This window comes from Rhopilema esculentum, chromosome 13 (assembly GCF_057945365.1).
Source record: "Rhopilema esculentum isolate cy_ngs chromosome 13, ASM5794536v1, whole genome shotgun sequence".
Taxonomy (NCBI): domain Eukaryota; kingdom Metazoa; phylum Cnidaria; class Scyphozoa; order Rhizostomeae; family Rhizostomatidae; genus Rhopilema; species Rhopilema esculentum.
In genome coordinates, this window is record NC_142827.1 from 2,162,554 (window position 1) to 2,188,608 (window position 26,055).

The 26,055-nt window shown below is 37.5% G+C and overlaps 1 protein-coding gene across 1 annotated transcript in view; it reads left to right on the top strand.

The window, feature by feature from the left end:
* Window positions 1-26,055, top strand: part of LOC135692265 (uncharacterized) — a 36,961-nt gene that overhangs the window by 6,458 nt on the left and 4,448 nt on the right. The window contains exons 2-17 of the mRNA XM_065210354.2: window positions 1,555-1,799; window positions 4,203-4,385; window positions 5,912-6,089; window positions 6,464-6,555; window positions 7,682-7,919; window positions 8,388-8,476; window positions 8,896-9,148; window positions 9,289-9,374; window positions 10,078-10,303; window positions 10,988-11,051; window positions 11,680-11,738; window positions 13,119-13,158; window positions 13,728-13,798; window positions 14,607-14,854; window positions 21,270-21,405; window positions 25,272-25,486. Coding sequence (XP_065066426.2) covers window positions 1,566-1,799; window positions 4,203-4,385; window positions 5,912-6,089; window positions 6,464-6,555; window positions 7,682-7,919; window positions 8,388-8,476; window positions 8,896-9,148; window positions 9,289-9,374; window positions 10,078-10,303; window positions 10,988-11,051; window positions 11,680-11,738; window positions 13,119-13,158; window positions 13,728-13,798; window positions 14,607-14,854; window positions 21,270-21,405; window positions 25,272-25,486 — 2,412 coding nt within the window. The 5' untranslated portion in view covers window positions 1,555-1,565. The remainder of the gene's footprint in view (window positions 1-1,554; window positions 1,800-4,202; window positions 4,386-5,911; window positions 6,090-6,463; window positions 6,556-7,681; window positions 7,920-8,387; window positions 8,477-8,895; window positions 9,149-9,288; window positions 9,375-10,077; window positions 10,304-10,987; window positions 11,052-11,679; window positions 11,739-13,118; window positions 13,159-13,727; window positions 13,799-14,606; window positions 14,855-21,269; window positions 21,406-25,271; window positions 25,487-26,055) is intronic.

A 26,055-nucleotide genomic window follows, 5' to 3' on the forward strand; every position in this document is an offset into this window, starting at 1 on the left:
CGATAGGCAAAAAGCAAGCGACACTAATTGGGCAACCTCAACAGTCATGTGCTCGTTTCTCTGATTGACCTTTTATGATCCACAACTGGGTTTATATATTTACTAGCTTAAAGTTTTCGATCTATGTTCCGACCTTTTATACTCTGATGAATGTCAGATGAAAAGCTTTAGTATGTTTCGAAATGTTTGCTTTTTTCAAAGCTATTTTAAAATTCTGTACCACAAAAGATTATTTCTCTTCTGTAACACAAGATCCGAGAAATATTCTCACTTTTACCTCTTGCTTCTGTGTTCGACATTATCTGCAGCGTCTCAGTGTTTTTCCTTGGCCCCAGGTGCCTCCGTTACGCCACTGATTATTGCCATAGTGTCCATTTTAATTTTGACACCCTGAGGGAAGTCGTACAAAGTTTTAGGGATTTATCAACGTTCCTTTTTACATTGAATAAAACAACAAGACACAGAGAGCATAAGAATGGAACACATTTGAACAAGAATAACAAACAAAATGATGTAAATAAAAGAACCATACAATTATTCAGGATTGTGCTATTTGATATAGATATTTTTTAAATCTGATCGTAACAGTTAGCGGAGAGTAGCTTTGTCGTTTTCGGTTCCCTGCTACAAATTTATTTCCAATCTCCAAAACCGAACTATGTGTCTGATTTAAACAAGAGGCAAAAAATTCTAACGTAAACACGATTTTGCCGGGCTGCGTAAACCTTAAGATGTAGACAATCATTAAATTTAATCATTAAATTTATTTGGACAGCTATTTTTCGGAGAAAAACTTCAGACAACACAATTTTGGATGCATTTTTGAGAAGTTTGGAAAAATTTTTTCGGAAGAATAGTTTTTGGGTGATGCAAAATATGAGTTAAAGTTAATTGAAATTTTACCTTAATTAATCACGGGTAACTTTAGCTGATTATAAAGGCCTTGCCTTGGCAAGCCACAGCATCTGAAACGAGTTGATTTGTGGCGACGGCGAGGAGAAGAAACGGTCTTTGAAACTTTTAGTGATAGGGATCAGAGAATTTCAGAAAAAATTATGCACAGGTTCAGAAATTTTTATCCTATTATGATCTTTGTATTTTCCTATTTAACATGTATTCAAAACTTTCGGAGAGAACCCGTTTTTCGGACTAGACCAGATTTGCAACAATGAAAATATCGGAAAAATTATGTTCAAATATATTATTTTCCGAAAAATTTCGATTTCAATATAGGACATGTTTTTAATAAAATCCTTGTATGATGGAGCCATTGAAATAATTTCCAGTCATGCGTTCATCACCTTTTCATCATTAGTGGAGTTTCTTTACTTTTTGATGATAGTGAGATTACCCCCGGTTTTTATGATTCTCTGGGAAAACCCCAAAGATACTACCGCGTGCAACCACTTCATTCAAATTATTGCTTATCTTCCTTTCCATATGTCGCGAAATGGGTTTTCCTCAATTAACATGGCTTGGAATCTATATCACCTGATTATAAACAATTTTGAGAATTTGTATCTTGACATGTTTGTTATCATTTCATTTGCCTAGGCCATGCCTGAATGCTGACGGAGTTTGTGAAACTTCTTGCAATGGAGGAGAAAGAAAGAATTGTTGGCCTGACGGACTCTAGCGGTAGTGATGGGTCTCTTTCGAAAGATTTGTCGAAAAGAGCAGAGTTGAATTTTTCAGCTCCAAGTCTCCCACTTGAAGATGATCAAATTGACACAGGTGGCGATCTCGAGGTAGTTGAAGAAAATTCTCATGGCGAGATCACCAACAGAGGAGAGAATAAAGTTAGTTTTCTGTTTCTCCAGGTTTTCTGATTTCTTAAACGGCACATGCAGTAATAGTTTTTTAGAATTTTAAATCTCATCAGTTTTTAAGAGAATTTTTAAGGGTTTTGTGAAAGCCTTAGGAAGTTATGTGGTTGTTATATTTTTGGAATATTTTACTTGCTTGATTTTTGAGCTTCAGTAATGATGAAAGGGAATGAGATTCTTAAACCCATCTCATTTGCCCAGTTCCCCCTTTTTACAGGAAGCAAGTATCTTCAGGCGATCAAAGGCAGAGTGTGTTTGCAAAGCACCAACTAGGGGCAGGGAGACAATTAAATTAAATGTTTTTCCCTTGTATGTTCTTTTATTTACACGTTTTTTATAAGAAAGTGTATTTTATAAGAAAGTTGTGATCGGTTCTTCAAAAAGTTAAGAAAGTTCGGGGCTGGATCTTTGAGATCTAAGAAAGTTGAAAAATTTAGATATTCAAAGTTTCAAAGGAAATTGTGGTGTAAGAGTGAAATATTTCAACAATACAGTAATGGTCTGAACAGGAAACAATGAATACAGTATGACGTTGAGGGTTTTTGAGAAATAAAGCATTTTTATAGCATTTCATCTTCTCCATCACTGCGCATGCTTATTAACGTAAAACTTTTCGATTTTACGTCAAGAAAGTGTTAAGAAAGTTTTAGTGCTTAATTTAGGAAATAGCTAAACAAGTCCGAGTGATGGGCTGAAAAAAAATTTCTTATAAAAAAACGTGTACATCATTGACAAGAGAACAGTTATAAAAATTTACTTCTCTTTTTTGTTTGATTATTAAAGTATCCTTAAGGAGCCAAGGCAGGGTTGCAAATTGACTTGCTACTTGAAAAATAAATGTGTGTAATGAGACAGACACCATTTGAAGAAAAAGAGGGTAACATCAAGTGAGCCTGCAGGAACAGGCAATACCAAAGGGGCATTGGAGTAGGACACATAGGAACTGGGAGGGTCCCTGCCCCCTGATCAGGCATTATTCATGGCATTGCAAGCTCCATTTGGGCAGATCCATACTAAGCCCCCTCCCCCTAAATGTGAAGAGTCAGCTTTGCCTGCTGAAAAAAATTTACATACAGGGGTTCGACCCTGCAAAATCACTTTGTGCAAAAATTATCATTCTTCAAAAAGGATGAAATCTTCAGCTTTTAATCTTAATGCAAATAATAAATTTGACTGAACTGATTGCATGTTTAAGAACACATTTAATTACAATTAGAGAAGTGACCAATTGTAGCTCAAAATATCAAAATATGGCTCATTAGTTGTTTGTACCAAGAAAAAGGTTCAAATTTTCAGGCAACCATTTCTTTGCAGCCTGATTAATCTTTTTAAACAAGGCATAAAGGAGCAGCTTAATCTAGCAATATATGATTTCATGTGAGCTGTCACCCCAAAATGTTGTTTTGCATGCAAAGATGCTCAACAACTGATCTGCTTTTTTTAAAACAAATTTGTTTTCTACCTTTTTATAGATTTTACCACTATAATTTAAAATCCTTGACCCAAACCATACAGAATTATTTCCAAAGACCAAACTGAAGTCTGTAGGATTATGAAATTAACAGAGTGGAAAAGATGATGCTTCTTAAATTATTTACTTTTTAAGCACTGAATTTTCAACATATATTATCAATATTCTGCTGGTAATAGTACTATTAATTTGAAATTTAATCCAGGTCTCTTTTTTTAATGTGGTTTTTTCAATTTTGAATTTAGAGACTTTTGATTAAAGTAAAAGTACAAAAAAGTTCAAGATAAATACACTTTTACTACTACTAGATCGTGATCATATGAGATTTGACTTTTCATCAATTACATGTCTGTAAGCTGATAAGAGAAACTATTTGTCAAATAAAACAAATCTTTATCAATTCATGTAATATGACTTATTGTTATTATAACCTAATATTGCTATTTTTATAGAATGTAATTATTTCTCTTCTCATAGACTTTATATGTATATGTACTGTTAGTAGAACAATAATTAAAAAACAGCTTACGTCTTAGGCTCTTTTACATTACATTAAGAAAGTTTAAGGATGTAAAAACAAACTATTTTATACTTAGCTGCTTTTAAAACATTCATATTCTTTGTAAAATTTGCCTCCTTATGATGCACGATGCCCCATATAACATGTTGCTTCCTTGTCAAAGTTCAACTTCAAAGTTTACTTTGGAAAATTGCAATTCACATATCTGGGAATACTGCCTTTGAAAGGCTCATTGAACAGGGAATACCCACAAAAGGGTTTATTTCATTAGTCCATATTTCAGGCTTCACTTCTGATAAATTTTCTTCTATCTTCAAAGTGTTTTTTAAGTTTATATTTAGATGCAGAAGACTCTTACTAATTTAATTGTTTTGCTTATATTCAGGAAATCACTTCTGATTTTGATAACCAAAATACAGACAGTGTTGACAATTTGTTGAGTTGTGAAGTTGATGCACTGATGGTTTGTGAAAAATGCCATGGTCCAATCACAAAGTTGAAGAGATATGGAAACAGTGGGAAGCAGTTCTGCTCAAAAAACTGTGCTCAGAGCCAAAATATGTCTCAGGTATGTATGAAATGGTTTTAGTATAGCGAAGATGAAATTGGAAGGCAAAGATAGGTGAAATGAAAAGTTATGTTTTTGGTAGTTGTACAAGGTTTCTTTCTGGTTTGAGATCTATCAATTTATCAATCAAAAACCATACAAAAGGCCATTTTTTTATTGGTTTTTCATGACTGTAACAGCATTGTGAGAAATATATATTTATGCTGGTTTTCACTTGAGCTAGATTATTCTTACCAATAGTTTTTTGACTTTGGTATGATTTTAGATAGTATTTCTTGTATTAGATTGTTTCTTTTGTTAAATCCTCCTAACAAATAAAAAGAAACCTTAAGCTTTTTGGAAGGAATACTAATGTTGGTGGGTTATCTTCAAAGCAAGATTTTTATCATGTTTGGGTTGAAGGCAGACCCTTGATTTTGAATACCAAAGTCTATTCACTGCATTGAAATGTGAAAACCTGCCAATAAAATGGTTGTTGAGACAAATCTTGGATTTATTTTTATCTTGTGGTCCATGACAAAGAAAACTATAAATATTTTTAAGTAGATTGAGAGACATTTCATTGAAAACTGTTTGATTAAGATAATCAATTTTTTAGGCCACATGTCATTTTTCACTGGATTTGCAAACAAAATTACAGTACTGTTAACTGATGTCCCTTAAACCACTTAACTTTCAACCTTCAATTGAATCTTTGAAGCTCTACAGAATATCCATTCAAGGCCTTGCAGATTTTAATACATTTAAAAAGTAATAGGCAGGCAATTATTTTATCTTAGGCGGGTAATTTCCAGCTGAAATAAAGTTTGGAGCTAGTGTTTGATATTTTAATAGATTTTTTACAAACTTTTCAATGATTACTCTGTAAAGTTTCAATGAAAAATTTCCATGTATGCAAGATAATTTTTATACCATTTTATTATTGCACCACATACGTAAATGAAAACATTATACAAATGTTTTGTGAATAAAGCAACTTTTTTCAAACTACAGTCATTCCAAATCTATGTACCATGAATCAGCAGAGTAAGGTTTTCAAAGCTCTACAGAACCAATTTAATCGGTTATCTGGATAAAAAGTTCCAGGATACATTAGTTGTAAAATAAATGCCTTCTTAAAAGAACTTGCTTGTTGTAAAAACCTGTGGACAAGAAAGTGCTATACTCTGATGGTATACTCTGATTCGGCTAAAAAAGGTTCCTGTTTAGACAATTAAGAAAAGATTATAAAAGTTAACTTTTACAGTGTAGAGATCAGGATTACAACAGAATCAACACAAAATCAGTTAAATATATGAAACAAGATCTTAAATGATGACATACCAGACAGCTCTAAAAAGCAATTACTAAAGATCAATGTAATAAGAAAATAAACCACTTTTTTCTTAATGGGTTCTTATATGCAGGTGTTTCTACAAAAGAAAATACACATCTCACAGTAGTGTATGGTTTTCTTAATGTATCTTTTTGTTTAGTGTTCCTCTCATTTGAATTTTCTGATGTCAGTTATTTTTGGTTTATTGTAGTCAGTTATCGATGATGACCGGGATAATGATGACAATAATGATCAATATGAGGGAAATAGTGCTGTACGACAGGATAGTGTAATCAAAGCTACCGGGGGTGTGGTGATTGAAGAACCAAGAAGAGCAACAAATAAGGCAGCACCTGACAAAATCGATCCTGTATCCAAACAAACCAATGGTTGGTATTACCAAATGTGTGACACAATTTTTCAACCAGCAAAAAATTTCTAGCAGGGGTGTGTTGCTATCAAAATAACAAGGGGGAGAGGACTCTTGCACAAAATGTTGCAAAAGCAACAAGCACTACATCATCATTAAATGTTTCGGATTCCCATAGAGTGATTTGCCTCTTTACCAAATGCTTTTTGACTGCAAAATGTGCAAGTTCAATTTGCAATGCAAAGTTACCCTGTTCCTCAATTGCTTTTAGTTATTTTATTTTTATTTTTTGGCAGTGATAAAACCTATTTGTATCAATGTGATCCCAAATCTGCTTTGTTATCTTTCTAAATTCATTGTTATATTAACCATTGATCATATATTTGTTTACAGAGGCTGAAACGCAAGCTGTTTCACCGTGTAATTGGAAGGAATACCAAGATGAGATGCTTAAAAGTGCTGCAATGTTGATCAACTTTAACAAGGTATGCCATAGCTTGTCAAAATTTGTTGGATGTAAAATTACACAGTCAAGAATAGATTCAAAACCCACTTGTAAGAACCCAGAGATTTTCCCACCGGCTGAAAAAGTAAATAATGGGAATTGGACGGAAAATGCATTTCTATAAATAGTTGCCTTTTCCGGTACTTAAAGGCATCTATTCGTGATAAATGGAGAGATCATGAAAGGAGAGCAACATGACTTTCGTGCTTCAAGACGATTGGTGGACTCGAGACTGATCACATGAAGCTACCTCGTACTGACGTTGCAAAGGTTTTTCATTGATTATTTGTGACGAATGGTTGCCGAAAACAGAAAACTACTTTGATCATGCCGAAAGCAAATATCTCCTTGCAGCGAAAAATGCAAAACAATGCATTTGAATGGCGGTTGGAAGGGGGGGGGGGATTTCGAGGGAATTAAACACCAGGTTAAAAGAGGAGCAGTAAAAGTAGGATAATAAATTGAATATAGACCTCGTGTTAAGATTTGATAGGCATCGAAGAGATGGGACCTTACACGCATTTCACAATTGGCGATTCTGGCTAAAAGATTTCCTTCAAAGCTTGAAGTTGCCTAGCGTAACTGTCAGAAATTTCGCGACGTTTGTTTATACCGCAGAAATTTTGTTTGTCTACCAAAAGCGGTTTTGTATTTAAGGAAAACATTCAATTTAATACAGGTTCTATGTTGTTTATTGTGAAATTCGCAATAATTTTTTCTTAGCAGGCCTCACCTTTCCACTCGTGTCTTACGAATTTAGAGTGTATTTTGCTCACTGCGTTGGAAATGCATCCCAAACTAAACATTCAGTATTCTCAAACTAGTGCCCGCTTGAAACAGAATTTGGACAGAACCCCTTAGGTAACTTAGGGTGTTTTCAATATCAGTATCATCAGCAACTTTTCGATAAAGACCTTCGAGCCAGGAACAAACGCGTTTTTACATTTGTTCTAGCAGAAATTGGAGACTCCGTGGCGTAAGAGAGGCTGGCTTTTTCTATAGTGAAGCAGTAGTTGTCGCTGCCCTTGCCTTCTGGTCTGTGTTTTACAAAATTCCTACTTCTGACATATGTATGTGAATAAAGTATCTTTTCGGATCTTTTTTAGCTATCAAAACCTGTAAAAGGTCTAAAACCCGGAATGAAGCTGGAGGCCCTTGATAAAAACAACCCGTGCAACTACTGCGTAGCCACTGTAATCGAGATTGTTGGCCATCGCGTTAGGATTCGATATGATGGCTTTGGGGACAACGATAGTCAGGACTTCTGGTGCAATTTTCAGGCGGAGGAGCTGTACCCTATTGGTTGGTGTGCAGAGAATAGTTTCCCGCTTCAGCCTCCTACGGGTGAGTTGCAAATATCTTGTCAAACGGCGTCACAGTGATTGGTCCGTCTTTTCTCCGTTAAAGGGATGACAATTATTATGAAAATTTTACGCACTTTTCGATCTAGAAAAAACATTTCTGCTTTTCTGACCAAGAATCGCGCTTTTCTACATCTGCATCTTTAATTAAATTTATGTTCATCTGTTTAATATAATGTTACTGGTACTGTCTGACGTTTAATTTTCTTTAGAAGTGTCGAACTGAAAATGTCTTGATGAAGATGAGAAAAAGCTGAAATTCAACTGATTTTGCACTACTTATTTGAGTATTTCATGGTGTTGTTTCAGAGTATAAAAATTCTAAAAATATGATTTGATGACGCCCTCACCTTAAAACGAAACAAGAGCTAATGCATCGAATAACAGCAAAATAATCTACACTCAACAGAACTTGTTTGTTCCATGTCCTCAGTTTTCTTTGATTTTTCAGGTATAAGCAGTACACTAGAGGACTGGAAAATCTTTCTTACTAAAACACTCACAGGAGCCTTAGCTGCACCGATGGACCTTTTTAGGGAGGTTTGTGAAGCTCTTTCTTTCTATGATTTTTACCTCACGATAAGGAAAGAGAATTGATGTTATCCTTATAGAGAAATAAAGAAGATCCTTTTGGTGTGCCTCGACTTAAACATAATCTTTTTTTGCTTTATATACTTAAGGTATCAAAAGAGAGGTTGAAAGGTGATCTATTTTTTGCTAAATATTGATTTTTCGACAAACTCTTATATATTTCTTTACGCAAATTGTATTTGCTTCCAACTCCCTTATCCTCCTTATAAAATCGAATATTTCTGCCTGCAACCTCGATGTAACTTCCGTTATGAAATGCAAATACTTCCCTTTTCGATGATGCTCTCCCTTCATCTTGTAAAACACATAGCGTGCAGAAAACGATACACAAAAAATGCTTTGCTTATGATTGTCGTTTTGTGTTTCAGAACGAGAACCGAACGCAAGCCAAAGTTCATAGTTTCCAGGCTGGACTGAAAGTAGAAGTCATTCACCCTAGGAGACCGAGCATAATCTGTCCAGCCACAATCACAAAGAGCCTGGGGCCTTATCTCTACCAAGTGACTACGGAGCCACTTCCAAATCTCCCTTCACACACGTTCTATGGGCGAGGCGAGAGCACAGGCATTTTTAGCTTTGGTTGGTCTACAAAGAACAGCATTGATCTTGCGTTGCCCTCGTGTGAGTGTCATGCGACTAAAGAATTTACCGAGAAATCATAGTCATTGATTTGTTTGAGACTCTTTTAAGTAAAGTAAACTCTTTTAATTGATTAATTTGTATATATCGTATTTTTTCCTAATGAATGTCTTGTTTTTCAGATGTCGACAGTAGTGGCTTGACCAAGGAGAAATATCTTGCCATGTGTCGCAAAAAGTCTGCTCCACCTACCAATAGTGAGAATAGAGTATGTAAAAATTCCACATATTTGAAGATAGCACGAGTAAGCGGAAACATGACATATTGAAGCACTTTGTTTCCGCCATTTCTCTTTTTTAGCTGTTTTTCTGCCATTTCATGCCATTTTCAACTTTTGCTATGCCAAAGACTTGTTTGGTAAATTCCCCATAATCCAGAAATTTTTTCATCAATCTTTTGTCCATGTAACAAAACATGGTATGGGTGTAGGCTGTAATTCTTTTGTTTTCCCGATCTTTAGCCGCCCTTTTTTCTGTAATCTCAAATTTTCAGACATATTTTTGAAAACTGCCAGACGTTTAGGACTTTTCAGTCGTTGAACGGTTGTCATCAGACTAAAACCAGTTGTAATTCCGGGGCAAACTTCTATAATTCTAAGGTTGCAGATGTTTTTTAGTGGGATTATTCTGCCATTAATTTTCCTTGATGGCATGATTGGCGAAACCTCCATCGATTGCTCGTGCTACTTTTAAATCTTTCCAAATAAGATTCGTCTTCTGAATCAAGCACTTGTATGCTAAGATATGGCAATCAACTCCTGTGTTTGTTTGCAAAAGGTTTTTCCATGCGGCCTGTTTAACACGGTAAGGCCTAACGCGGGCTTTTCGTTGTCGGCTGCGTAACACTGCACTTTCTTATCAAATGATTCGCTAGCCATGTTAAGTTTCTTCAACTATGTTGTTTTCAAACAGCGAGTGAAGAATGCATTCAGAGTTGGAGAAAAGCTTGCGGCAGTCGATCTTGAGGAGCCACATTTGGTGCGTGTTGCCACTGTTTTCAACATAATTGGACGCGTACTTCTGTTGCTGTTTGACGGACAAGGCAAATTCCAGTACGTCGACTGTGATAGTGAAGATATCTACCCTGTTGAATGGCTTCTGAATACCGGTCATCCACTCTGCACACCCAATGGAACTGGTATGTCAATGCTTGGTTGAATTGCAGTGCCGTCGAAACGATTTTCACATTTTGGGGGGGGGGGGGGTGCCCATTGTATTCCTTCTCATTCAGTGCACTCTTATAAAAGAAATATACCATAGTTAAACAATTATTGGGGGTTTCCAGCTCCCCGGTTCCGACGGCCCTGAATTGGAGATGAATATTTAGTGGTTGCCCTGTGGGAAAGGTCTGCAACCCGGCAGAGCTGTTTTTTGTAGCAATGTTCTAATGCCTTCTTGGCCCCTAACCCTTATTTCTGTCTCGTATCTAGCCTGAACCTGCATGTGTTAGCCTTCTTTGGCGAGTGGCAACAATGTAAGAATTCCCTAGGGGTCTTTTGAAAAATAAGGAACAATAGACGAAATATTCCCGTTGTAAGTTAGGGTTTTTGGATAACTACAAAAAAAATTCTCGGATCGGGGCAAACATATTTGTCAATGCGTTACGAAAGGTTTTGTACTCACTTCGAGGCCAACTATTGGATTGTGATTGGAGAGTGGCGCCTATATTAATGCGTCAATCCCACCTTTAAACATTTAATAGTTGTATTTACTATGACTTGTTTTTAACAAGATTCTTTTCAATTCTAAAAAGAAGTAGGGCATGTTGCCTGTTTTCATGATAACGAACAGAAAACAATCTTTCTTATTTTCTACATCTCAGTCCGCGCGTCAAAAGGAGATTTCGCAACCGGGGTGGAGCTAACCGTTGACGAAAGTGGGCATCGGTGAGTGTCAACAACTCTGCCTCTGTCGTTTAAGTCATTAATTTATTCTATTATATCATTCGAATACTTTTAGCGGCCTAATAAGACAGGGAAAGAATTAAACAGAGTTCTCAGCAGATACGAAAGGCAACGAGAACGAAAATTGAAAATAGACACCTCTTTTCTTGTATCTAAAATTACTTTTTGTTTCGTATCTATATTTCAATGCGAAAATTAATGAGAGGGTTTTCTACCAAGCTCTTGTTGTAGGAGAGGGGGGGACGTATGAAGAAATAAAAAAATCAACAAGCAAGCATATGTACCTTGATTGTTATTTGTGTCTAGCAATACAGAATTAACAAAAAGGCCACTGAATTCTAGTTGTATATTTTGCAAATTTAAGACTGTTGTCACCCATTCTACAGGACATTTCGTAAAAAACACATTTTTTATAACTTTATATATAATTTGTGAACATGTCTACCACTATAACCTTTTTAGAATGTTATACATAACCGAGGGATTTAACGAGTAACTTTAGCTAATTTTTAATTTTTTCTTCTGCCAATACTTCCAACAAGACTGAATTCTTTTGTAAAATTTGATTTAATCGGGTCAGTCTCTTTGACAATCCCCTTTACCTTTTTAGATTTGTGACGCTGCCATCATTTCACACAGTTCTGGGCAAACAAGGGCCCCATGTCAAAGGCAAGTTCATTTACCTTTTCGTTTTGTTCTCAGAAATCGATCAGCCCTCTTCTAGTTACAATATGCTAGTTATCATATGTCTCCGTAAAATGTCTAGGTTAGAATCCGTTTTCAAATCATTCAGTATTGACATATCGATAGAATGGGTATTACAGTTTCGGTGGTTTTCAAATTATTACGTTATAACGACATGGCAGACAGGGAAGCAGAAACTGAAAAACCTATGCATTATGCCTGTGATCCAAAAAGAGAGACCTGGGTTTCCCCACCTCTCTAGAGACTTCTATTGGGGGATCGGAAGGGGGCATTATCCAAGAGAAGCAATGAATCAGTTTCTTCACATCGAGACACTTATTGAAAATGGACTGCCAGGAGCCTTATATATGTAAGCTAAAACGCAATATGTTTCAGTAGCTACTGAAACAATCATATGCCAATGACACTTTTGCTGCCACGACATGCTTCAGCTGAACAGTCATCTAAGAATTGGGTATTCTTCTCCTTTAACAATATGCTGCAAGCATCGAAAAATTGTAGCAAAGCTCTGATGAAGCCCTATATGCCGGGGTGAAATATTAGCCTTCGTTAATTTACGTGTATTTTTTGTTGTTCATTCTCGCCGCTTTGCGGTGTTTCTTATTTGCTATATTTTTATCGATTTTTCGCCGCAAGAACTCCCTGGAGTCCGTCGAGGAGCCTGTTACAGTGGCCTTTTCTTTATTCACACATTGAAATATTGGTAGTTTGTGTAAATTTCTAAATGGGAAATATCATCTGTTTGAGCAATGTTTATATCCAGGGTTTTTATTTCTCATGGAATCTAGATCAAACCTGTTGATTTGTTTTTATTCACGATTTCCGCTTATACTTGCGAAATGTTTTTGTATTTGTATTCGTTGCTACCTAGCTTCCGAAGGTAGTTTTTTAGGACACTGAAAAGCTGTTTATCGAGCAGTGTCCTGGTCCTTTCTCTCGATGTGACCACACCTCGTGATTCCTACGCCTGGATCTGGAATTACAGAGAGCTGGCGACTCTCCCCACTTTGGGTGAAAGTTTGGTCTTGCCAGAAACTCGAACCACGGACCCTTGTGTCTGTAGTCAGCGTCTCTAACAACTGAGCCATCCTCGCACCTTGCGAAATGTGAGTGAATCAAACAAGGCCCCTCAGTTCGTTATGAAGCATTGATAATATCCGGGAAAATAAATGAATAATAGAATAAAGTAAGTTGCCAAGTAATTTTGGCAGGCAATGTACCTCCACAACTTCCTAGAGTCGAGCAGTCATAGTGTTGCACACTGATTAATTTTGTGCGATTGATATTGGTAGCTATTTTATTCCAAGCCAACGTTTGTTATTCAATTTCTCGTTATATTTGCAGAGGAATTGAACAAGAAGCTCAAAGCCAAGGCAGAAAATATGTATGCTTTTGATGTTTTCAGTTCCTTCCCCTATTAATGCAAATAGTTCTCTCGTTGATATTAAATAAAAATTCTTCATTGCTTGCTGTTTTTATTACTTTGCATCTAAGTTACTGTAGGAGAACTGGGGGTAAGAATACCTTAGGAAGGATTTCATAACAGGGAACACCTTTTTTTTGGGATTGTTCATTGAAAGTTTTAGGTTTAAATATTTATTTTTGGGGTGGGGGTGCTCGCCCCCCCCCCCCCCCCGGAGAACAATAAGTGCTACGGCCCTGGTTTGAATGAGAAAGTTGTTAGCAGTTTACCCTCAGAAAATTCATTTGATGTGATTCTCAAGATGCAAGATTCTCAAGACAGTCCCTAAAATGACAAATATATTATTGTATTTTAAGGAATAACTGCCAAGTCCTAAAAAGAAACTAATGCAATTGACTCTAACCAAGCTGATTTTGTCTTCTGGTCACGTAAGCATTGTGGAGATTGTGGATATCTTGCTCGTTGATTCAACATATTCACATATGAACCGTCTTTCTTTATGGTACTAACACGCTGGTCTGTTTACGTAGGTCAACGACAGTGGCTAATGACATTTCAACGCCAACAGTACGAGAAATCGTGAAAGACAAAACACAGGAAGGTGAGATTTTGTTTTTTGTGAATGCAAATGGACAGTGATTTTTCATTCCTTGTCTTGACAACTTTGGGAATCTTTATCACTGTGTGACTTCAAAACTACCCAAAGACATTTCCTTTAGAATTTCTTGAAAAGTTTCCCTCTATGTTGCTTTTGTGAGATTATTTCGCAATTTACACATATTCGGAACTTTTCCATAAGGCATTTTGTTATCTGTTGCGAACGCACTTCGTTGCACCCCCGAACGAGTTTTTGTAACGACAGCCAACTACCGAAAAATGTCGGCAACACCCTTTTGGATATATTCTTGGTGATTAATGCCTGTGTTTCTTATTACAAACTCATAAAAAGGTTTTAAACCCAGAAAAAGGGGAAACGTTAGCTGACCAGGTCGAAGAATTTGCTTGTGTATCATTCTTTGGCTCGATTTGCTATTCATAAAATGCCTACACAAATTTTGTATCAAACTGAAAGCGGAGCTAAATGAACTTAATAAAATAATTCCATAAATTGTACGACTTGATAGTCATGTTACAGAGGGAAACAGAAGGGGGGGGGGGGGGTAAATGAAAAAATCAAAAAGTGACTATCAAAGCTTTATTAAAAGGGAATAGTGCAAATGTTGATAGTAGAAACATATTAGGGATGTTTTGTCTATCCTGCTTTCATTGTTCATTAATTCTGTTTGAACAGACCAAAAATTGCTTTATTTTCGATTTACATGTTAGCTTTTTTTAAGTGGCTACCTAATGTAGTCCGCTTTCTCAACGTTTTGTCGTTTTTCGCTGAATATGGCCATTTTCTGTGACAGATCCAGAAAAACAAGACGCTTACTGTGTTTATTTCAACAAGTCATGTATCATTGGACCGTTTCTTGATCCAGAGAAAGTCGCCAAGATGCCGGCTACCACTGCAACCGCGAAACCCCCAGCCGCAGTGAGGTTGGCCCTTGAGCGGCTCATAGCTGTTGCCATCAATCCAAGCGAAACAATGGACGCCTTGCAAGACGGGTTTTGCGCAAAGCTGTTTTCCAGGGGAAAGAGTAAAGTCCTCAAGAAGGTGAATATTGCTTTCGTTGTATTTACCAACTTGAGAATTTTTTGTGGTGTTGTTAGGGTCATATTAGGCCTGTAGATTTTTCTTCTGAGAAGCTTTAAGTTTTTGCGTTATTGCAAGAAAAGCCCTTTGACAGTAGCAAAGAAAGGGAGATCACAAGATTGTCATGCAATTTGCTATTTGGAAGCTTTCCTTAAATCGTTGGAAATTGTCAAGGCCTAACTTTTGAGAGATTCTTCAGAAAACGAATGATAGCTTCTTGCATCCACAAATGATTCTCCTACATATGCAACTTTGAAAATGGCTTTGAAAAAAGCAAACATTTTACAACATACTTAAAGCTTTTTCGTCTGACACTCCTCAGAGCATAAAACGTCAGAATAGGTTCCGAAAAAACACGATGGAAAAATATATACCCAGTTGTGGATCGAAATAGGCCAATCAGAAAAACGCAAGCACAAGACCGGTATAGTTGACCAATCAGTGCCGCGAGCCTAAAGAAAAATTACCAATGGAGTCCAAGAGAGAAAACGAACTCCTTTTGTCTACACAATGGCGGCTTTTTCGTTTTTATGTAGATTGACTCCAAAACTGCTAGATGGAAGGACGACCGGGCTCTGCCAATTATCCGAAACATGTCGTCATTATAGAGTTTTGCACAATCTGGGTTGTCTAAAAGATGTTGACCAATGGCAGAATCACTTGTTTTAACAGTGTTTCTAGACCTACAAGATCGAGGAGGCTGTTCTCTTTGAGGGGCAGTTTTGTTTCGTATGTTGGAAGGAACATGCTGTTTTATCCTATCCCCCAATCTTTGGGTTGTGCGCCCTACGTAGCCAGAATCACACTGGCACGTAAATTCATAAATGACGGAACTTTTTTGTTTGGTAGGGACGCAATCCTTTTGAATGGATGGAAGGGCTCTCCTAGTGCTGTAAACAATCCGAGGATTGACAGCAAAGAAACAATTGGTTATGGCTTGCCTAATCTGACTCTCGAATCGCAAGGAAGTGTTACCAATCCATGGTAGTTTCAAATAAACTGGGCACTTTTGCGGACCAAACTTTTGAACAGCCGAAAAACTTGCGATCTTCTCCTTAGTATAAGATAAAATGACGTCTTCAGGATAGCCGTTGTCCAAGAAGATCGTTTTGAGTTTTTCCAGTTCAGCGTGCAGTTTAGATTTCGAGCAGATCATAAGTGCCCTATGTACTAATGTTTTGACAAGGTTGACTTTGCGTTGTTTTGGGCAAAATGAATTCCAGCGTATGTACTGACCGGTAAAAGTAGGCTTGCGATATACACTGGTAAGAAATCCAGTGTTAGACTTTACGACCAAAACATCTAAAAATGGTAAGGAATCATTTTCTTCCTTTTCAAACGTAAACTGGAGGGCTGGAAGGCTCGCGGCACTGATTGGTCAACTATACCGGTCTTGTGCTTGCGTTTTTCTGATTGGCCTATTTCGATCCACAACTGGGTATATATTTTTCCATCGTGTTTTTTCGGAACCTATTCTGACGTTTTATGCTCTGAGGAGTGTCAGACGAAAAAGCTTTAAGTATGTTGTAAAATGTTTGCTTTTTTCAAAGCCATTTTCAAATTCTGTACCGCAAAAAAATTGTTCATATGCAACTTTAGGAAAGTTGTGTCACTTTGCTGCAATTTTTTGAATGTTATAATTCATACGATCTCGAAAAGCTTTCTCAGGAGAACCTTTGTCTATACTGAGTATCATTGCACTTTTATCACTTTTATCTGTGTAACCCGTCATTTCGATACAATGCGAGATTCTAAAGTAGTTTCCTAGTGCAGTGTTTTAATGTCATTGATTTGAAAGATTTCAAATGTTCCCACATGTGTCTTGATTGAATAATTGATGATTTTATGTTGCTAGAGGTAATTTCTTTCACGTGGCCATTTTTAAATGGATACCCTGTTACCAAAGCCAAAACTTTTCTCCAAGACGAGAAAGTCATGTTTTTCTTCCACGGCAATATTGACTTAAGACCCTGAGCTATCAAACCCAGTCAAAGGAGTTTTTTTTATTTCGATAAAATACTCAAGCAGTGTTTTTAACCGATTTTTTTTCATCTTGGTTATTCGAAATTTCAATGCTGAAACACACATTTAAATCCTCCATCTGCTGCTTGTAATGGCAATCAAAATCGAAGAGCAACCAAAACATATTAAAATGATACAAAAAATGAAACCGAAGGGGAGGGGGTGGATGGGTAGCCATTTCTTGTCATCATTACGTTTTAAAAAGAATTTGCTTTCTGTACATTGTTGAATTGTGAATAGTTTAATCGGTCTTCGTCAAGTTTCGTCAGGTCTTCGTCCGTTCTTCGTCAGCTTCTTCGTCGAACCAGATCTTTGTCCGTTCTTCGTCGAACCAGATCTTTGTCCGTTCTTCGTCGGGTCGTCATCAGGTTTTCGTCATCTTTTCGTCCGTTTTTCGTCAAATCATCATTAGGTTCTCGTCTGTTCTTCGTCCATTTTTCGTTAGGTTTTCGTCAGCTTCTCGTCCGTACTTCATCAAATCATCGTCAGGTCTTCGTCCGTTCTTCGTCGGGTCTTCGTTAGGTTTTCGTCAGCTCTTCGTCCGTTCTCCGTCAAATCATCGTCAGGTCTTCGTTAGGTCTACAGCCTCTATTAACGTGTCAATCTTTCTGGAAAAGTATTTCCTTTTATGGCCAAAGATAGGTCCCTTTGTTAGAATTTAGCATTCCTTGTACCCCTGAGTTTCGAATACGAATCTCTTTGTGTTCAGCTGTCAACAGGTGGTTTGATTTCTGCTCGCTATTCAATGGCTCGAGCATTAACAGGTTTTTCCTATCGCTTCTTACAATTTACTTAAACGTTCTGCGAAACTCTCAGTATCAACAAGAACCTTGATTCTGAACCTATCAAAACAGCTTAAAACAGTATCAGTTAAGTCTCTTCCCCTATCGTGTAAAAATACGAGACTTTTTGATGTAGACTCGTTTGCAGACTAATTGTGAATAACCACAGGTGTTTTTTACCGGCTCTACTATGATTCAATGACAAGCAGCTTTTATATTGAAAACGAGGTGCGTCGATCGCCGTCATTCGACAGCTTAAAGTTTCTTTTATATTTGCGTTGTTGAACAGGGAAGTTAAAACAAAGTTTTTAACTGTGATGACAAAAGTTTAAAGCTGTGACTGTCTGAGTTTAGATTAAGCGTTATCGTACTTCGAGGGGCAAATCTGGCGGAGAATTTTTTGAAATTTCGTGGCACTCACAGCAGATCATGTAAAGCAAGGTGAATACGATTTTACTATTGCTTTCGCTTTCTTGTTGTTTCAGTTTTGTAGGAAAATCAAATCTGTGAGCAATAGCTTTCGCTTTCATTCAACCTGTTCCCTTTTAAAGCTCTCGAGGTTTCGTTTTAAAATATTCTTCTTCAATTGATTGAAAATTATCCATCTTTGTTGTTGCTGTTGCTGCTTGGCAGTATGGCCATTGTGCTGCCTTGTGGATTGTTCGGAGTACTGTTGAAGTAAGTCTCAAAAGTTGCTAGTTGTAGTTATTTGCTTTCAGTGCAGCTCACAGTGTTGTCATGGCAAGCTATATCATTTAAAAATCACAGTTTCATGGTTGACATTTTCATTTTGAGGTTTATAAACATTCGAACATGGTGCGTTGCCAATTTTTCTAATTGTCATTCCAGCTTCAGATTTCTTGTTTCCTTTTCTTCCGGAGCATCATCCAGTTCTCGGATATGAATTATTCTGTTTTCTTTACTGATTTCCCGATCAAGATGCTCTCAGTGGGACAAAATGCTTTGTTACTATTCCCTTAGGAGAGTGTGTACCTTCGGCAAGTGCTCTTTCTCCACATAATTGTGGGACCAATGTGCATAATTTTGGGACCAAGATCCCCAGGGAAGGGTATCGCGTTTAGGAATTTGTGAGTCTCGAGTGCCGGGTCTCGGATCTTTCAGAATTTTATGAAGACTTTGTATGAAAATTGGAAACAAATGACACGGAAATACAAGTAGTAAAAAACCCTCAATATTTGAAATTCCCGGATGGAGTCCTGAAAATCGGGGTTTGCTGAGCTAATACTCGCTGAAACCAGTACTCTATCATCCGTTCTTAAAAGAACATACAGTGGAATCCCGATATAACGAACTCTGGATGGAACCAGAAAATAGTTCGTTACGCCTAAAAAACCTGCGGTTGGCTTTTTAGGAAATCTCCAACTTCCGTGCAAATTATGAAAAGTTCGTTATATCGAGGGTAATTATGATGAAGGGACCCAGAATTTGGTTTGTAATATCGAGAGTTCGTTATAATCGGGGTTCTTTATACCGAGAGAATTCGTAAGGTGTTTGTTAGGCAGAAACCAAGGGACCAGACATTAAGTTCGTTTACCGGAAAGTTCGTTATTTCTGGGGTTCGTTATATCGGAATTCCGCTGTACCTGCTCTAACATTTCTTTGTTAAAAAATGAAAACACAGAATGTCATTATCTTTTATCCTTTTGACGCCATTATCTATCTAATCTTAATGCTACGCCCATGTTTTTGCTTTCCCAATAAATACAGTCGATTCGAATTGTTTCCTATCGTTAAAATAATAGCTGTCTCCCATTAGCTGGAGCAGAGCAGCTGTTTTTCGCATGAAGATCATAGACTTGCAATTCTTTAGACAAAAGGCTTGGTGAAAATGTGTTGTTTTTCTCGTTTTTTTGCTCTCTATTACCTGTCGAAGCTTGTGCACAAAAGGTTTTCATGAATCCTTAGAGGTGACAAAGTCGATGCATGCATTTTCCCACCAGAAACGCATTCCGAGTACCGATAGACTCAATCAAAAGTCAACATTCACAAGTGCTTGTTACTTTTTATTTTGCCATTACTGTTATTTGCTTTCCTCGGCTTCGTTAATAATTTGTCTTGAAATTCTTGGACGAAAACGTCGGGTTTTTGCGGAAATGCAAATTTTCAGTTAAATGGAACAAAAAAGAACCACTTTGATAAAGTCATTAGGGGGCTAGTCAAAAAGTTTGGATGGTTTTTCATACAAGACTTAAAAATATAAACAGCTAAAAACAAATTAGAAAATGGGTTTACCCATTACTTCACAGGACCTCAGGGTAAGGATATGTATTATCGTTGTCTGAAGACGAGGCATCTAGATTGAATAATTGCCATGCATTCAAAACAAAGTCTTTCAATAACTTTCAGTTCAATAACAATAACTTTCGATAACTTTTTGCTTTTTAGTTTAAATGAATAGTTGTTTTTCTTTATAAGATTCAAAGTTCCTGCATGAAGTTGCTGGATAACGAACGTCTTCTACATAGGCTTGATTTATAAACGGTATAGCCAAAGAACAGTTTGAACCTCCTCTGTTTTTATCCAGCTCATCCTCTGTTTCACTTTGCTTGTGTTTTTCCTTCAGCTGTTGGGTATCTTGCAACCTTTCCAGTACTAATGATATCTTTCTTACGTCACTGAGTCACCATGAAGTCAGTCCTCTAATTTATATAGAATAGTTTCCCTGTTTTATCTTGATATTACACTATGATTTTTCAATTTTATCGTCAGTACTTCGTAGCGTTGTTATCATAGTTTCAATACTTTTCTGAAAACCATGTCTATTTTTCATCCATTTTTAATCATATCCCTTCCATGTTTTCATTCGACGGAACCCTTATCACTTTAATTTGCCTCGCTTCTATTCCACTCTTTCTTATCTCCGCCTTTTCTTTTCTACGTTCTTCTCAAAACTAACAGGTTTCTTTCTGTCTGTTATATTCCTTTGCTTCTTGTTTTCATGATCCTTGCCCTAAATGTCATGATCGTCGTGTCTTTGTTGCTATCAGGTTCCACACACACCTGAATGTTCTGTTTGAGTCTACTACTGCCTCTCGTTTTATTTATTTTTTCTTATGGTTATATAAGAAAATAAATTTAAGCTTTGGTATTAGTGTCTGCTTTCCGAACAATGCTTCTCACTTTTTTAAACCCGGTTTGTATCTTTCGTTCGCTGGAATTCAAACATTGATTTGCATTCGCCAATACTCTATGTAAGAATGTTTTTGATTTTATTACACGAGCATTCATTCATACGATCCTTGTCTCTCATTGTCTTAATATTTTGTTTTCAATTCCGTAAAATATTCTAGTATAGTGCCCAAATACTGGCATCTTGCTTCAGAGTACCCATTGTTTTTTCATCCCATTAGCAATTATTGCCTTTGAAAAAGGGTGTAAAATAGCGTTTTATTGAGGTATGAAGACCCATTTTGAAAAACACGTGGAAAGGGTTTGCCGCCACCCTCGATCCCTTTTATGTAAGCTAACGTTCTTTTAAACCATTTTGAAGCTTATGCTGTTAAAGCATTTTTGATTCTCTTTTAGTGATTACCTTATCTATTTTTCTCTAGGGCCTTTGCCGCTTCGACACTAAAGTTAGAGCCAGCAGACTTCTTAAAAGACTATGCAAGAAGCTGAAAAGCTGTGAATACTTCTTGTCGTTCGATCCTACGAAGGAGCCTTGTCCACTCGATTGCCGCACGTCAGGTAAGTCCTATGCCTGCGTATTTCTAAGGCTTCATTCACACTACTCCGTAGTGGTAGAACAGTGTTAGGACAAGACAATAATGGATAGGGTCTACTCCGTTTTCATATAAAAATGGCGCCTTAGCCTCGACCTTGGTGTTTTTGGAACTAGATAGTTAACCAGACGTGTGGGGTGGCTAACTGTTTAGAGGAATGAGAATTCTTCCCATGGGGAATGTGCCTAATCATTCATTTACTTGAAGTTTTCTGCAGAAACGAAGTTTGATGAAAGCTTACAGTTTTTTAGATGGAAACTCTTAACGAAAGGTCGTTATGAAAATTTTTTTGCTTCATACTTTTGTGTCTTCTTTTCACTTCTTCCTTTCTTCTCCTGTTTCTTTAACGTTATCTTGTCTTTGAGAAGCAGCCAGAACATTCTGTCAGTTGCTGCTATTTTGTAACGGGGTATCCCTGTGCTATCAATGAAATATTCCCTAACAGCAAAGATGTCAGGCTTTATATTTCAGGATTCATTTCCTCTGGCCTAAGCAACCTTAGCATTACCTCTAACTGAAATTCTTCTCCTAAGAAAATATATTGTCACATATCTGCGCCTTTTAACGTACAACGCACAATAGTTCTCACAATAACCATCAAGAAAGTTCAGTCAATTTGAAACGAGGGTCGTTAGCTGAAGGATGGTATAGAGATGCATTTTGTCTTTTACCTACTTCCCCTGCACCTTGCAGGAGTTTACAACGTCCAAGGTGCTATGTAACCTAGCTCTACCAGTGAATTGAGTTGCCTGAATTCTGCTATTTGCGTTGCATCCCATTTAAAAGGTAGCTGGTACCAACATTTGTGGTGCAGTACTTTTCCAGATCCATGGTGAATCACGTCTCTTTACTTTCCTATACCTAAAAACATTTTGTACAGCAGAAAAATGTTTCACAAGTATGCCTAGAGGGTGCTTGGCTGTCGGAAGTGACGTCACTGCGTTATAAAATTGGTACTCGGTTTGGGCTTCGTGTTTTCAATTATCTCTTTTGCGTAAGGGTGTTAATGGCTTGTTGCTTCAACTGCCTGTTTTATTGTGGCTTTCCACTCTGGTTTTCCTTTCTGTACAGAGTAAGATTCGTCACAGGCCTCATGTGCATAGCTGTTGGAATATGGTCATCGTTATTTTATCTACTCTTGGTTACTTTCTGGTTAATTATACTAAGTTCATTCAAGCTATCAACAATTTGTAATCTACAATATGCAGAGAAACGTGGGAAAGTTATTCAAATGCAAATAGTATGTACGCACAACCATAACCACGCCAGTAGCATATGTCTGTCAACTTAGCGAGCCTACTTCACAAATTTTTTGTGCTTTTTTCATTTTGTTTTGTGGTACTTTTGGACGGGACAGTATCTGTAAATACTGGGTCTTGGGTGTTTTTTTAAAACCGCGAATTTTCAGCATCATATTTCGAAATTATACAATACTTATACCTTGGAATTGCATTTTTTCTCTCTAATGAGCAGAAATGGGAGGAGTCACAAATCCTCCCTTCTACGGGCCCCACCCTGTGACGCCTACATTGTTCTGTAATTATTCACATCGAAAAATAATGACCAGCTGCGCATGTGCTCTCTTCTCATGGTATCCTGTTGTGACGTGGCTGATAATTGCGATGAATGAAATGAACATAGGAAAGATGTAGACTGTATTGAGGGTTTGAGGACGGTCATCCCATTTTAACCACCGAGAGGTGCTTCCAGGGGAAAGTGGTATAACTGCACGGTTTGGGCTTTTTGTGGCGAAAAAAAGCTCCACCATTTAATGGGAGCCTACTTTATGGACTTCAAAGGCTGCAAAACCGTGAAAAATCGGCCAAAAGCCGCAATCCGCGATGAACAAATTGCAAAGACGCAGCCGCAGTTGTAAAACGTGCCGTGACACAAATGCCAACTATTTGCTTACAAGGAAAGGGGGGAGTTGCTGTGTGACAGGTTCTTATAGTTCTGGCTCTGTTTCACAGAAAAAGCTGTTGCATTGGTCCAAACCTTATCAAAATTTCTTGACTGCATATTTTCGTGAAAGCGCATCCACATCCACAAAGCCGTAAGCCGTTGCCAATTTGCACCGAAAGACACACCTTATGCTGAAGCCGCAATCTGCAGAAAATCCATTGCCCAATCCGTACGCCGCACGTAGAAATAGGGTCAAGGCCATGAAGCCGCAAACCTTACTGGCCCCCTTTTATGCCGAGTGACAGTTCCAAGCACCTGTCCACATTAAACAAATAACGTAAGACACAAAGTGTCCTCTTGCGGCCTGTGTTAATGGCAAAACGTTTTATTCGCCCCTGTCCTTGACCAAAGAAACCGTAGACAAGGAACCCCCGGTTTGTTTGTGAAAAGACCTTCTTCACCTGCTTTGATTGTGCGGAAATGAAGCCTGCAACTTGAGCTTTATATTTGGAAGCAGCACTGAGTTTTTGGATGAGGTAACTTAGATTTTCAGCAACAAGGTAATGCGGTTTTGTTTCTGACCTTGTGTTTTGATACTTGGCAATACAAACAAGACATTGTGTTATTAAGCACAGCCGGAGGTATGCCAGGTCCGTTTCTGCAAAGCAGCGTCATGCGGCTTCTTGAGCTCTGGTCATATCCGTCCAGGCAGCATTTAGAATATCTATTATTAAACTACCCGTTTGCGTAACCTGTTCTTTGCATCATCATGAGTTAATATTTTACGCCGAAGCAGTGCTGAAGAAATTGTGGGATGGGCAACCACTCTATTTTTTCAAAGGTTATGGATTTGATAATTTGATAGTTCGTTCCGCTCGAGTCTGTTTAGCTCACCTTATCAGATTCAGACAGTGTGATTCCTTTGAAAACAGAGCAACCAAACGAGGGCTCCGAGAGACTATCTAGGGCGTGGTCTGGGTGTGGTTGCCCTTTAGCCTTTAGTCGTAAAATTGTTGTTAAAAATAGAGAGGATTTCGCAAATATTCAGCAACAAAAATCGAAGCTGTTTCATCTCTTTACGTCAGCAATTCGACACCTGGGTCTACTGGAAAGTTGTGATATCTTGAAAATTCATGTTTTTAAAGACAGTAGCCAAAGATAAGTGATCTTCCCAAGCAAGTAAGCAAATTCTGAATCAGATGAAATAAAAGCGTTATTGTAGCCGAAAATGAGACGGCAGCAATAGTTTTTCAATCAAAAATACAAGGCCGGTTTTTTGTTTGAAATATACTTCTTCATGACGATTTGCGCCAACAACGTCAGGGCTTGTGGGCTCGAGTCCCCCTGGGGATTTTAAGAGGGGGCTCAAGCCACCCCTACCAACTTTAATGAAGAAGCATGCTTTTTCTGATCAGCAAATTAAACAAGGAATTAATGAAGTTTAGTGTCAAAGCTCAAAGCGTTTTGGGTTCAAGATTTGAACAAGATACGAGTGCTTATTTTATTTGAATACCAACGTTACCCATCCATTATTCTCATAAATTGTTGGGGGATTGTAGCTACCCGACCCAACCTTCATTCTTTCGATGACCATACCCGGAAATAGACTGTTTGAAGCATCCATATGTTGTAATACCAGCAAGTCGGAAAAAGCACGTGCATTTTAGAACCCACCACATTCACGTGATTGGAACACGTGAATGTAACCAGCGCGAACCTTGGTCAAGCGAAACCCTTTCATACGAGCCTGCTGTTATTTGAAACCAACCAAGGGGCAGATCAACTTCGGATGGAACTGCACGGCAACAATATAAACATTGAGTACTTGTGCCAACTTTCAGGGATGACGTAATTTGGCACATGCACACAAAAATTGTTTGTTTTTATCTCGCACGTGCACTTACGGTAATTTGTGTACTTTTTGTGCAGGTGCGACCAGCTTGGAAGGCTTCACTATGCGCAACATGAAAACGAAAGAAGATTTGCTCAAAATGGCAAGTGAAGATTACAGGAAGAAACGAGGAAGACCACGCAAGGATGAATACGATGTTAAACATGACGTCAGCAGTATGAAAGGGGAGTTTGTTCTTGGAAATGATAATGGGGTGTCCAAAAGTGTGGCAACCACCCAAGTGCGAGTATTGGTGAGGGCTCTTATATTTGTTTTGATTTAATCTTCCTTCGTGGACTCATTTCAATACAAAATTAACTATCAAATTTTAACCCTTCTTACATGTCAAAAGATAATTACAATTTTTTAAGGAGGGTAATCCTTCCACAGTACTGTTGGTTTGCAAGAGGCCCTCTACTATAATTTTGCAAATTAAAAAGTAAATCTTAAACAAAGTTTTGTATAAATTGTCATAAAACCAAAAACGACATAATAATTGAACTAATTTAAATGCAAAACAGTGATCCATAAATTGTTTTTAAACTGTTTACTCTGGCTGCCCCATTACACTCAACTGAGAGACTTTTTCAGTGTTTAGTACCTCAAGTTGTCAGTATTATCAAGTATCAAAACAAAGTTGCTACTTGCAGCCAATTTTTAAATATTTACTGTTAAAAGAAGTCGCTGATTCTATCGTGAAAGTATTTCTGTTCATAATGCAATCTCTTATATGCACTTTGCTAGTTGTAAAGCTGTAGTCTTGCTAATGTTAAGATGATGATTATGATGACGATGATGAAGACGTCAATCCAAACTCTTTAT